This window comes from Tupaia chinensis, unplaced genomic scaffold, assembly GCF_000334495.1.
Source record: "Tupaia chinensis unplaced genomic scaffold, TupChi_1.0 Scaffold000633_1, whole genome shotgun sequence".
In the NCBI taxonomy this organism is placed as follows: domain Eukaryota; kingdom Metazoa; phylum Chordata; class Mammalia; order Scandentia; family Tupaiidae; genus Tupaia; species Tupaia belangeri.
In genome coordinates this window covers 353,447-367,031 of record NW_006160153.1, presented here as the reverse complement: position 1 = coordinate 367,031, position 13,585 = coordinate 353,447, and the positions used below count along the sequence as shown (strand labels likewise).

At 39.2% G+C, this 13,585-nt stretch overlaps 1 protein-coding gene across 1 annotated transcript in view; it reads left to right on the top strand.

Moving 5' to 3' along the window:
- The window catches only part of HAO1 (hydroxyacid oxidase 1), a 70,954-nt gene extending 63,544 nt beyond the window's left edge, over positions 1-7,410 (top strand). Inside the window, exons 6-8 of the mRNA XM_006159499.3 lie at positions 4,132-4,290; positions 4,407-4,476; positions 6,674-7,410. Of these exons, the coding sequence (XP_006159561.1) occupies positions 4,132-4,290; positions 4,407-4,476; positions 6,674-6,744 (300 nt within the window). The 3' untranslated portion in view covers positions 6,745-7,410. The remainder of the gene's footprint in view (positions 1-4,131; positions 4,291-4,406; positions 4,477-6,673) is intronic.
- Positions 7,411-13,585: the final 6,175 nt, after the last annotated feature.

Genomic DNA, 13,585 nt, shown 5'->3' with positions numbered 1-13,585 from the left:
ACACACACACACACACACACACACACACGCACCAATGGGGAATGTTCATGCCACAACCTCTTTGCTGTAATTTCTTCTTCTCCATTTCTCCCTCTTTTTGGGATTTTGGACACACATGCACCTGGCATGTTTCTCAAGCTACTGGATCTGGGACTCAAACCATCTGTTCAACCATGTGGGATCCAGTTGCCTTAAACACCAGGCCATGGAGCTGACCTTAGATCAGTAGCATTTCATGAGCACTTGTTAGAAACCCCCCTAGGGCTGTCCTGTGAAATGTGATTGGATGAGTTGGGATGAAAAGTCAGGGAAGCATGAATGGGCAGTGACTTAGACTCTGTCTCTTTCAATTTTAACTGAACTAACTCTAGTTTGATCTACTTTTATGTGTAATCATTTGGCTTGAGCAAAGTTTCATACCTAAAATATCAAAAATAAAAAATATAACTGTGTGCTAGTGGGAGGTGAAAAGGTAAGACCTCCCTGTGAGTAGAAATTCTGGAAAGGTGGGCAGGTAACATCCTGGAAGAACAGGAATGGAAAGAGGATTCTCTTTGTGAGTCAGATCTTTGTGGGATTCTTTTCATATCCCTTAAATTGCTAGACATTAATGCCTTGTATGTGACAAGCTGTCAATAAAGTTTTTGATAGTCAGTGACTAGTGGGATGAATGAGCAACAGTATGTAGGGACCTTACCTTATTTTCCCAGAGATTAACTCCAGTGAACTTAAGCCCCCAATTAGTTGTCTAAAGAAGCACTGATGGGGGAAAAAAGTTGGAATGAATGGCCTCAGAGATCTGTAACAAGCTGAAAAGAAGGAAACATAAACAAGACCATAACATAGTGAGTTTGTCTACTGTATTTATTTATTTAGCCTGCTCTGATCAGAATTATTTTGCATAATGTATGCCTAGTAAAACTGCAGCTACTGAAAGAAAAATGAGAGGTTAGACATATTCAGCAATGGATAGGATACTCTTGTGCACAGATGCCTGAAACACCAAACACCCATCTGGGCTCTGTTTCATAACCCAGGATTCACATTTTAAGACTCCTTAATAGTTTACTTTGAGGCGAAGTTAGGCATTGGAAAGAACCTAAACACACTGGATTTGCGTGGCTTTGAAAATGTGTCGTGAACCCAAGCTAGCTAATATTTTTCTTTGGTTCTGGTTTCAAATGGGGAAATATCCTTAATTATGGCTTGCATCATCGCTTGGAAATTGTAGCAGTTATATATTGATGTAACTTGCCTGAATGAAAAAGGAGGACTATGTATAGGTAAGGGGACATATGTAAATGGATCCGAAGCATGTTTGGCAAGGCAGAAAAACCAAAAGGAAAAGGGGAAAATCACATTACCTGCCAAACATGTAACGGCCACATGCCAAATATTGCCTTCACTTCCTCTAAATCCGTAGCTATGTTTGGTCTTCAGCCTTTTACATAAAACTCTCTGTAAGTTTAGCCTTTAGAATGTAAGGGGAGGATCAGGAAAAACCTTTGAGTGATTTTGGCACAATTATTTCTGGAAAGAAGTACACTTGAGTGTATGGTAGCTTCTTCAGCTTACATTTTAGATGGGAACTGGACTTACTTTTAAATGTAAACAGTTGGGGTGAATGTGGATAATTTCTATAAATTTTGTCCTATAGGTGTTGTTTACATTCTCAAGTGCAAAGATTTCCATCAAATTAGCCAATTATATTAGTTAGCTATTGCCACATAATGCGACAAACCAAAAACATCCTAAACTCAGATATTTAAATCAACAATCATTTATTCTTTTGAAACTTTGCATTCATGAAGGTCCACTGATTTAAGATTGGTATTAGCTAGGTAGCTGTGCTCTAATTTTCAGGCCAGCTGGCTTGGCTGGGCTAGCTCTGCTTCCTGAATATTTATTCTGGAGCCTATTTGGGGAGGAAACATTGCCTGGGGGGGAATGCACTTCTCATGGCAAATGGAAGAGATGCAAAAGAGTAAGGAGAAATACAGGAGGGTGTTTAAGCCCTATGGTCAGAAATGGTGTTCTACCAGCCCTGCTCATGTTTTATTGGCCAAAATAGGGAACTTGGCTAAGACCAAAGTCAAAGAGTGAGCCAGTGCTCTCTGTTTTTTCTTTTAGTGGGTGAAAAAATGTAAAGTTGCCTTGGAAAAAGAATGCATTCAGAGATATGTGAAGGGTCAGGAACAATAACGCAATCCACAAGATCAGTGTCTGTGAGGCTCGTTATTCTCCAATGGCTAATCTATCATAATTGCAAATAAAGACCAGGTCTTGGGGACCAAGCAGGTGGTATGAGGGTTAAGGTGACTAGATCACACAAGACAGACTGTGTAGTTTGAGTCCCAGATAGGGTGGCTTGATGAATGCTGGGCGCACGTGCGTGCATGTCCCAAGTTCTGAGAGGAGAATGGAGGAGAAAGATGGCAGTGTGATTGTAATCCCCGGGGAGTACTTTCTCACTTTCTCTCTCTCTGTCATTCCCTGGTGAATGCACAGGCCTTACAGGAAATAAAAAAAAAAAAAAAGGACAAATATCTTTAAAGTGAATGTGGTCATATTCTTTTAAGAGCAAAATAATATATATTTTTTTCCATGGAGGGTTCTCTAATGTATGATCATATGCAAAGTATGTTAGATGAGGAAATCAGAGATTACATTTTCAATATTAGCTGTTTGCATTTTTTTAATTCACCACTACTTGTTCTATCTTCAGAGTATACATTTAAACAATGATTTCCTTCCCTTCCCTTCCCTTCCCTTCCCTTCCCTTCCCTTCCCTTCCCTTCCTTTCCTTTCCTTTCCTTTCCTTTCCCTTCCTTTCCTTTCCTTTCCTTTCCTTTCCTTTCCTTTCCTTTCCTTTCCTTTCCTTTTTCTTAATTGCCAGAGAACACATACACTGGCCAAACAGAAAGAGAGAGGGAGAAAGCACCCCCCAGTGGGGCATGATCATCTTGCAGTCCCTTCTCCTTCATTTCTCCATCCTGTGGGGATTTTGAACATACGTACACATGTTCCCAGTGTGTTTTTCAAGCCTTCAGGTCAGGATTCAAACCACAGCTGGCCCTGCAAGATCCAGCTCTTATAACCTTGAGGCATGAGGCCAGTTCAACAATTAATTTTCATTAAGTAAATAAAGATAACAATAATTTATATCAACAAGATATTTCATTTGCTTTTATGCCTTTTATGGAAAATAACTATTGAATGTCAGAAAAGTCATGATGCATTTTTGCATAGAAAAACATAGAAAAAATATGCTATGACTTTTCCTACAACCCAATATAAACTATCAGGCTTTAAAATTATATTTATAATTAATTATTTTTCCCAGAGGCTGCATGCATTTACTGGAGAGAGACAGAGAAAGAAAGAGGGAGGGAAAGTGAGATGGCACTCCTCATGGTGAATGGTCATGCTGTAATCCCTGCTCCTCTATTTTTCCTTCCTTTTGGGATTTGGGCCAAACATGCATATACTCATGGTGGGATTTTTAAGCTACTGGGTCCAGGACTCAAACCACTCTGTCAGCCATATGGGACCCAGTGGCCTTAACCACCAAACTACCAGCTGACCCTATATTTGCAATTTTTAAAGATTTGCTTATTTACTCGAGAGTGAGAGAGAGAAATTGATCAATTGGTTTTTTATAGGGTCTTGCCATGTCAGGCCCCTCCTGCCCCAGCTTCTCAGCTAGCTAGCACCGTAGGTGTGCAACACTGAGCCTGTCCTGTTTAGGTCAGGCCAGGAGTAGAACCCTGGCCTCCCATGTGGCCCCAGCCTCCTTAGCAGTATGTACCACTGTAGCCAAATCTATAAAATTTATTTTGATCATGATCTTTAAATTTGAATGTTGGGGGGAAAAAGAACCTTGGAATTTGAAAGAAAATTAGCCTCTCAATTCTAAATTTAGTTTTTTGTTGTGTTTTGTTTTGTTTTTGTTTTGTTTTGTTTCAGTTACTAGCATTTGCACCTACTTTATTTCAGAAGGAAGTAGACTTACTGTTGATTCCAAACCTACTTAACTGCTTTCACTCTAAGAAATAAATGGTCCAGTGGTCTTTGGAGGTATACTGTGTTATTCAGTGTTAATAGTGTCACGGTAACCTCTTCTCTCCACAGATTGATGCTCTGCCAGAAGTTGTGGAGGCTGTGGAAGGGAAGGTGGAAGTCTTTCTGGATGGGGGTGTGCGGAAAGGCACTGATGTCCTCAAAGCTCTGGCCCTGGGTGCCAAGGCTGTGTTTGTGGGGAGACCCATCATATGGGGCTTGGCCTGCCAGGTAATTGGACAAAAAAAAATGAATATATAACACAGGATGATTTGACTGTGCAATAAATATTCTTGAAACCCATCAGACAGCTTTACCCAATAGTGCTGTATCTTTTACTTGGTTAGGGGGAGAAAGGTGTCCAGGATGTCCTTGAGATATTGAAAGAAGAATTCCGGTTGGCCATGGCTCTGAGTGGTAAGACTCATAGTTCTCACTTATAATTTTCTTTTTCTTCTTGGTCTTCTCTGGTTTTGAATCCAGACTCATTGATGGAATAAAGTTAATTTGAAGTAGAAGAAAAGGGGAATCATTTTGTTCTATATTAGATTTGAAGTGACTTTACATTTATAGTGCTATGCAGATCTCTTTCTTAACTGAGGAACTCTGGTGTAAATACCAGTCACTTAGTGACAATGATCTCAAATGTGTAGATGCCTTTGATAGTCTTTTTTTTTTTTTTTTGAGATTTTTGTTATAAAGTACATGTGCTCACCAGAGAGACAGGAAGTGAAAAATCACCCCCCAGGGGGGATAGCCATGCTGCAATTCCTTCTCTTCCATTCTTGTCTCAGAATTTTGGGCATGCATGCACATGCACCTGATCTGAGTTTTAAGCTGCCAGGTCTAGGACTTGAACTGTGCTTGACTACATGGGATGTAACCATTATGCCATCTGCTAGTTCCATCTTTGACAGCCTCATTAGGAATATTTTGGTGAGTATGAGCACCTCGAGAGTGGATGTTATGTTGTGCTCTTTTTCATCTCACAACACATGAACACATAGGTTTAACTGGCTAGTCAACACCTCCATATGAAAGTCTAAGTGTCATCTCAAACTCTACCTGCCCAAAACCAGCTAACTTTTTCTGTTACACTTGCTCCACTTGCACTCTCTTCAATCTCAGTCCATGTTCATACCATAATTGCAAGTTGCTAAGTCAAAAATCTTGAAGTCATTTTTGATTCTTTTGTCTCACACCCTCACATTTGTAGGGGCTCTTGCTTCAAAAGCTAGCATCTGACCTCATTCACCACTTCCACTGCCACCACCCTGGCCAGATCTGTTACCATCTCTCTTCATCCTGGATACTGCAATAGTTTCCCTGTTATTTTTGCCATCATCTTTCTTCTAGTAAATACTCTGGGCCTGCCCCTGGATCCTTTTCTACCTTCTCTCTCCTTTACTCTTCTGATCCTGATAGAATGATCTTTTTAATCATTAATCATATTTTGTTACTCTTCTGATTAGAATCTTCCAGTGACTCTTGTTTTGCTCAAAATAAACGCCAAAGTCTCTGCAAGGACTATGGCAGTCGCAGGGCCTTAGTTGGTTTGACCTTCAGTACCTTTCTCCTCACAACTCCTACTACTAACTCTTATCCTGGCCACATTTGCCTCCTTGATGTTCCTTGGCTATGCCAGACATGTTTCAGCTTTTGGGTTTTGCATTGGCTATTCCCTCTACCTAGACACGCTTCGCCCAGATATCTACACGAATAACTTCCTATGTCTTTCAGGTTTTCATGTAAATTATATTTTTCTAATGGGGTCCATTCTGATTACTCTACTTAAAATAGCAATTCATCTTTCATGTACCCATTCAAATTCCAGTATTCTTTCCTTGTTCTTATTTCATTCTTTTTCCATAGCACCTATCACCTTCTAAATATCATCTGTTACATAACACATTTACAAAATTTTATGTCTTACATTTTATCTGTTTCCCTTCTGGAGTGCAAGAAGGCAGAAATCTTAGTGGTCTTCAACAGTATTTCTAGTGTCTAGAAAAGTGCCTGGCACCTAAACAGTACATATTTGTTGGAAAAATAAACAAACAAACAAATAAATAAATAAGTGCCATTATTACTAGTGACTATTTTGAATTCGACTCAGAATGGATGATGAGCTGCAGGGAATGGCTTTGAGTTAATTATCAACTACGCCATTTTTTAAAGATAACAAGGTCTTCCTTCTCTGTGTTCCATATAATCCAGTTTGTCTACACAGAACTCCCAAGATAAATCATCTACTAACTACTGTGCAGAGCCTATGCGAGTGCAGCCTTAAAGAGAAGAATGACATTCTGTGAATCCTCACTATGCATTTTAATTTGCTACAGACATAACCTAAAAGAGAGCTTTCAGCCATGGACTCTCTATTAAATGTGGCAGAAAGAATATACTCTTTGTGTTAATAAAAATATGTGCCAGTCATTTTGTGTTAAGGACTGTTTAGGTAATAAAAATGGTCTCATGCCACATAAGATTTGGCAAGCCTACCTTGAATCATAAACCTTACATTTGTCAAGTTTTACATTCCTTGGGAAAACGATTACCTGCCTGATTATTATTGCATTCATTTCATATTAAATGTATGCATTATTTTTTGCAGGGTGCCAGAATGTGAAAGTCATCGACAAGACATTGGTGAGGAAAAATCCTCTGGCCGTTTCCAAAATCTGACAGTGCACAATATTTTCCCATCTGTATTATTTTTTTTTTCAGCATGTATTACTTGACAAAGAGACACTGTGCAGAGGGTGACCACAGTCTGCAATCCCCCACTTCGATACAAAGGGTGTCGTTCTTCTCCAACAAAATAGCAATCCCTTTTAGTTCATTGCTTTTGACTTTTCAATGAGTGTCCTAGGAACCTTTTAGAAAGAAATGGACCTGCATCCTGGAAATATATTAACTGTTAAAAAGAAAACACTGAAAATGTGTTTAGACAACGTCATCTTCTGGCAGGCTAACGTGCTAGAAAACAAAAGATATCCTTTGGTAAACCTGGCGGTGGAGAACACTGAGGTAGAAAGATAATGATCTCACTGTTTATCAATCTGCATTGTGTTTAGATATTCTTAAACAGTGGTGCTTAAGCTCAGGTTCAAAAATAGTGAAAATGCCTGGAGAAATATATTTGGATTCACAACACTGAGAAGGTAGCACTGGATAGAATTGGAATGGATGATGGTAATTTGTGAATTTCTAGATACTTAACACCTTGATCTATGCTACTCCTTTGAATGTAGATTTCCAATCACATTTTTAGCATCTGAATATATTGGAATGTTTTATGATGTATACTGCTTTTTAATCAGAAAGAAATAAAACATTTTTTGAAAAGAATATATCTGGTTCATTTGTAACAATATGGAATCCAACCATTCCAATCTCCAAGCTCCAAATTTCTCTGTCTCCCTTATGCCTGCTCCCCTAATTCTCCTACACCTGGCTCCTCTGTACTCTTTTCTTTCTTTCTTTCTCATTTGTAGTCACATGCAGGGCCAGCTACAAAACTAGTGAGGACCATGCCAAATGGAAATGTGGGTGCCTGGTTCAGAAAAAGCAAGAAACATTTTTTTTCTTCCACAGTTTTTGTGTTAACCTGTCATGTGAACCTGTCTTTTATTTGCTATTTAATGTCATGTTTCCTTGGGTACTCACAAGGCAGGTGGAGATACTCCCAGATGTCTGGGCTACTGCCCTGTGACTTGCATAGACACTTCCTCTGCCCATGGTCAGGACCTTGTCAGGCAGGGGTGGAGGCCAGCCACGTTGACAGAGTGGCTGAGCTAGCAGCTAAGAGTCCATTCAGGGAACAGGGGGAGGTGGCAGGAGACAGGACAATATAGATGCTAGCCTCCAAGCCTCCAGTACATTGATCTATGTCCCTTCAATCGTCACTTACACAGAACAAATTTAAAGATAAAATAATTAAGGATTTCAAGCCAACAACCACTGAGCATCATGTTCCGAGCATGAGGCCCCTTTCAGAAGATGGGGCCTGTTGCCTGCACTGCTGGCATGTCTGTGAAGCCCTGATCCTTCAACTTTTACATTTATTCCCAAACCATGCATTTGATACATTAGGGGTAAACTTGGTAGGTAGCCAAAGTACTTTTTTTTTTTTTTTTTTGCTATAGGGCACATGCGCTTGCCAGACGGACAGAGAGAGACAGAGAGACCGAAAGCGAGAAATCACCCCTCGGGGGGGATGGCCACGCCACAATCCCTTCTCCTTCATTCTCCTCTCGGGATCTTGGGCACACACGCACACGTGCCCGGCGTGAATTTAAGCCATCGGGTCTAGGACTAGAACCACGGTAGACTACATGGGAATCCAGTGACATAGCCATTACGCTAACTGCTGGTTCCACCAAAGTACTTTTGAAGTTGATTTCTCACATCTCCCCAGTTCAACCACTGTGAGAAACTGAATGAAGCAATTGAGGGACCAGCAGTTAGCGGAATGGCTATGTCGCTGGACTCCCACGTAGTTGACCGTGGTTCACGTCCCAGACCCAGTGACTTAAAACTCATGCCGGGCATGTGTGCGAGCGTGCCCATGATCCTGAGAGAAGAATGAAGGAGAAGGAGAAGGGATTGTGGTGTGACCATTCCCCCTGGGGGGTGATTTCTTGCTTTCGGTCTCTCTGTCTCTCTCTGTCTGTCTGGCGAGCGCACACGCCTTATAGCAAAAACCTCTCCAAAAAAAAAAAAAGAAACAATTGAGAGAATTACCACCATGCAGTATGATTATTATACTTAATCTCTTTATTGTTATTATATTTTATTACTCTCAGACCTCTCTCTTTTCCTTGCTCTCTCATTCTCCTTCCTCCTCTGTCTCTTTCCCCTTCTTTCCCTCTCTGCCTCTAAACGATGGGGCATTCTTCCACATTCGCATGGACACGAATGTAGATTTTATTTCTGAAATCATATCTAAGTCCGATAAAAAAGAATCACCTAATCTATTGTAAAGGAATATTGTCCCTTAGTTTATTTTAATCCAAATGCAAAGAGGAAATACTATGGTCGTGTTATGTAATTGATTTATAATTTTCAAACTAATATTAATCAACAAATACATACATAATAAGCACATTCTTGATTCCCCCAACTGATTCAGAAATGCCTTTATTAATATTGGTACAGAATGTCCATTTTGGCTCCATCATGGTATGTGGTTGGGAAGTGAATTGCTAAAATGTCGAGAACGTCCCCCAAAACAGAGATCCACAAATGGTGTTTTATGCAAGGAACAGTGAGAGAAGGGATTATTTGCCTTCATTTATAAACTTCTCTTCATTTGCCATGTTATTTTCTTAAATGTAGATTTTCACTTCTTCAGAATTGTAATATACTTCAATGCTTTAGATCAGATATTTTTTTTTCCATAATCAGAAAGACAATTATTTTCACTTTTTAAACGAGTGATACGGATTCAGTTATGTTATTTTCTTAAATGTAGATTTTCACTTCTTCAGAATTGTAATATACTTCAATGCTTTAGATCAGATTTTTTTTTTCCATAATCAGAAAGACAATTGTTTTCACTTTTTAAAGGAGTGAAACAGATTCAGTTGTAATAGTGAAACCAAAGTTAACTGAAGGTTGAGACAACGGTGGGGCATGTTGGTTGCACATCCCTTTCGAGGGAGGGGTTTTGTTATTCAAACTTGATAGAAGTTCTCTAAAGAAGCCAATGACTTTTCTGTTCCTGAGTTTCTTGAAATGTTTTGGGGTAGGGGATAATAGGGAATGGATGGTTTGGTATAGGCTGAGTCTGCTTTTTATGCTATTTAATGTATATAGTGCTCTAGGGAAGCGTTTCTCAGACTTTAAAGGGCATCAGAATCCCCCAGAGGGCTTATTAAGACAGATTGCCAGGTCCCAGTCCCAGAGATTCTGGTTCAGCCAGCTGTTAGGTGTGGGCCACAGGTAGAAACCATACACCATCTAAACAGACCAGCTGCTCCTTAACCACTTGATTCTTTTGGCTGATTTGTATTTCTTATGGAATACCCAGGGAAGTACATAAAGTACTCAAATCTAAATGTATTAAGTGGATAAGTTTTACATAAACACCCACATGATCACCTTCCAGATCAAGATATAGAATATTTCTGTCATCAAGGTACCCACGTCCCCTTAGAAGGGCACTTGTGCTAATTGCCATTGCCACTGACTGATTCTGACTGGTCTTGAACTTCACGTAAGTAAAACCATACAATGTCTGCTCTGCTGGTTTGTTGCTAATGTGTAGGAAATCCATTTATGATGCCGAGTATATGGGTAGTTGTTCTGTCTCTCGCTCTGCAGGGATCCGTTGCAGGAATACATTGTGATTGGTGTATTCTCCTATTGTGAGATGTGTGAATTGTTTCCAGCTTTTTACTGAAAATTGACTCTAACTGATTTTGTTTTTGAAAATGCAAATCCAGTGTTATTTTATAGTTTTTCAAGAAATGTTAGATGTATAGTTTTATATAAAGATCTTAAACGTTGGCAAATATGTAACATCTTAAACATCAATCCAGTCCTGTTAAACATGGATGTTGCCTACATCTGGCCCATGAGTCCCAAGGTTTAACCCCTGGAGCATCTTGTCTCCAGAGCTATTTCTAGCATGGCTGAAATCACTTTCATGCTCTTACATAGAATCATGCCTGAAACCTGTAGTAGTGATGGGTGACTGCCAACTGAAATTGCCAGAATCTCTTTTGTTTAAGTTTGCTTATATTCTGCTACCTGGGAGAAGGTGGGTGTGAAATAAACTTCCTTCTCTCCAGCGAGCTGGGGGAGCTCAGGTTCTCAGGCCTGTAGGAATAAATGGAATGGTATCGATGCTTCTTAGCATGCTGGGTGCAGTCCACATCTGGGTCATTGCTGTGTTACTCATTTGCTTGTTTATCTTGCCAAAACATTGGCCTTTGTGAAACAGCTTTAGAGACTGGGGTGGATTAGGAGAGCATGAAAGGAAGTTGTGGCTTATTCTCAAACAAGGAGAAAAGACTTTTCATTGTAAAATTCATAATTTATTTACAGTCTGATGAACTATGGTGCGTGTCAGTTGCATAGCAACAAAATAAAGTTTGTCTGTTTAGGAAAATCTGAAGATTTCTTATAAAGAGAAAGGATGCTTTCTGAACTGATATTTGTTTCAGTGTGCACTCTGTCACATGCCAATTAGAGAACAACATCAGGATGAGAGTTTATTTTAGGTAATATAAATGTTAACCCAAATGATAGAAGGCCATTATTATATATTTATGTGATGGGAAATCTTACCTATTTTAAAGGATGCAATTTCCTGTTCTTACTCAAATCTAACTTGAGAAATATGTATCTTCTTTTCTCCTTAATATGGTTGCCCATAGTTGGTTGAGAAACATAAAAAAAGATACTTTGTGTTTTATCCAGTTATCTGCTTCTCCACTGCTATGAGTATAGATTCAACTGAAAATCTTCCAGGATCTTCTGAAAGCCAGAACGTGTGTTACCCTGAATGATGCCAAAACAAGGCCTGGAATTCGAGTGAGTTATAGATTTGATTTTGTTTGTTCTTTTGATTCAGGATCACTGGGGAAAAGAGCATGGCTTGGTTTCCTACCTGTTTTCTCTGGTTAGATCATCTATCTTGAAAGCTGATTTGTTTTCCATTACAGTCCAACTCCTGAGTCTATTTCTAACAGTGGGATCTTCTTATTGATAGAGTTGTTTATGGTTAGATCTTTTACATTATATACGTGTTAGAACTACCTTACAAACCTCATGAAATGAAGAACAAAGGTAACCCTCCTGAAATCCTAGGATGTTGGGGATCCTGAAGAGCCAAGTGGATCTTGTAAATCTTTCTTTCTTTCTTTCTTTCTTTCTTTCTTTTTTTCTTTCTTTCTTTCTTTCTTTCTTTCTTTCTTTCTTTCTTTCTTTCTTTTTTTTTTTTTAAAGAGATTGTTACTATAGGGTGAGTGTACTTGCTAGAGAGACTTGCAAGGAAAAGCAAGAAATCACCTGCTGGGGGCACAGCCACACCACAATCACTTCTCCTCCATTCTCCTCTCAGGATCCTGGGCATGCGTGCACATGTGCCTGGCATGAGTTTTAAGCTGCTGGGTCTGGGACTTGAATCGCGGTCGACTAGATCGGAGTCCAGCAATATAACCATTATACCATCTGCTGATCTTGTGAATTCTTATTTTAACCTTTGAACTCTCAGGTTCTTAACTGGGAAATGAGAATAGTATCATTGCTTACCTCCCTGGGTCATTACGAATATAGCATGTGAACATGTGAGAATGTATTATGAATTATAAATCAACATTCAAAGGGTAATCTTATTAATAATGATTACTATCAGGAGAGATTACAGAATAAGTTTTAATATATTTCATTATTTTATGAAATTTCCTTAGAAAAAATACACTATTTTAAAAACTTGTTAAACATTTTGAGCAAGTAAACAGAGTAAAAATAAAATGACTCCTATTTTATCATATATAGATAACTGTTATTTATATTAGGTGAGCTTTGTCTCAGACATTGCTGTATAAAGATAATATTGAGTCGTCAGAAAAGGCATGATACATTTTTGTATAGAAAACCATAGAAAAAATAGTCATGACTTTTCTGACAACCCAGTAAGTAGCAGCTGGGTATATAGAAAGAAATGGCTTTAGTAAAATCGGACAGTACAATCAATGTTACACTTTAGTAAAATATTAAATTTATTTTTACTTTAATAAAAAATAAAATTGAAGAATATTTTTTCAATTTTTGCCATAGGGCATGTCCTCTTGCCAGAGTCAGATAGAGAGAGAAAGAGGAATTCCCCCCCAAATCGCCCCCCGATGACCACACTGCAATCCCTTCTTCATTCTCCTCTTGGGATTTGGGACACGCATACACAAGCACCCACGTGTTTTTCAAGCCACTGGGTCTGGAACTCAAACTGTGGAGTTGGTCATTTGGAATCTAGCTCCTTAGCCATAATGCCGCCTGCTGGCCTGAAATTTAAAAACATTCTTGAAGTATATAAATACTTCTTTCCAAAAAAGAGTTTAAAAGTGACTACTTAATATATTTTTATCATCGCGAAAACTTAAGAGGTTGGAACAATTTTTGATTTATGGCATATAAAATGAGGGGAGGGAGATGTGTGTGTATATATATATATATAAACACACACATATATATACATACACACGCACACACATATATTTCTTTTTTGTTTTTTAATGCTTTTCTATAGAATGTGGGTGCGAGGAGAGGAGAGGAGAGGAGAGGAGAGGAGAGGAGAGGAGAGGAGAGGAGAGGAGAGGAGAGGAGAGGAGAGGAGAGGAGAGGAGAGGAGAGGAGAGGAGAGGGAAAGCACTCCCCAAGGGAAATGGCCATGCTGCAATCCCTTCTCCGCTCAGATGGGCATGTTTACCAAAGCCCTGGGTGCAAGATTCAAACCACTCAGTCCACTATGTGGAGTCCAACAGCTGTAACCATCATGCCACTGACTGGCCTCTCCTTT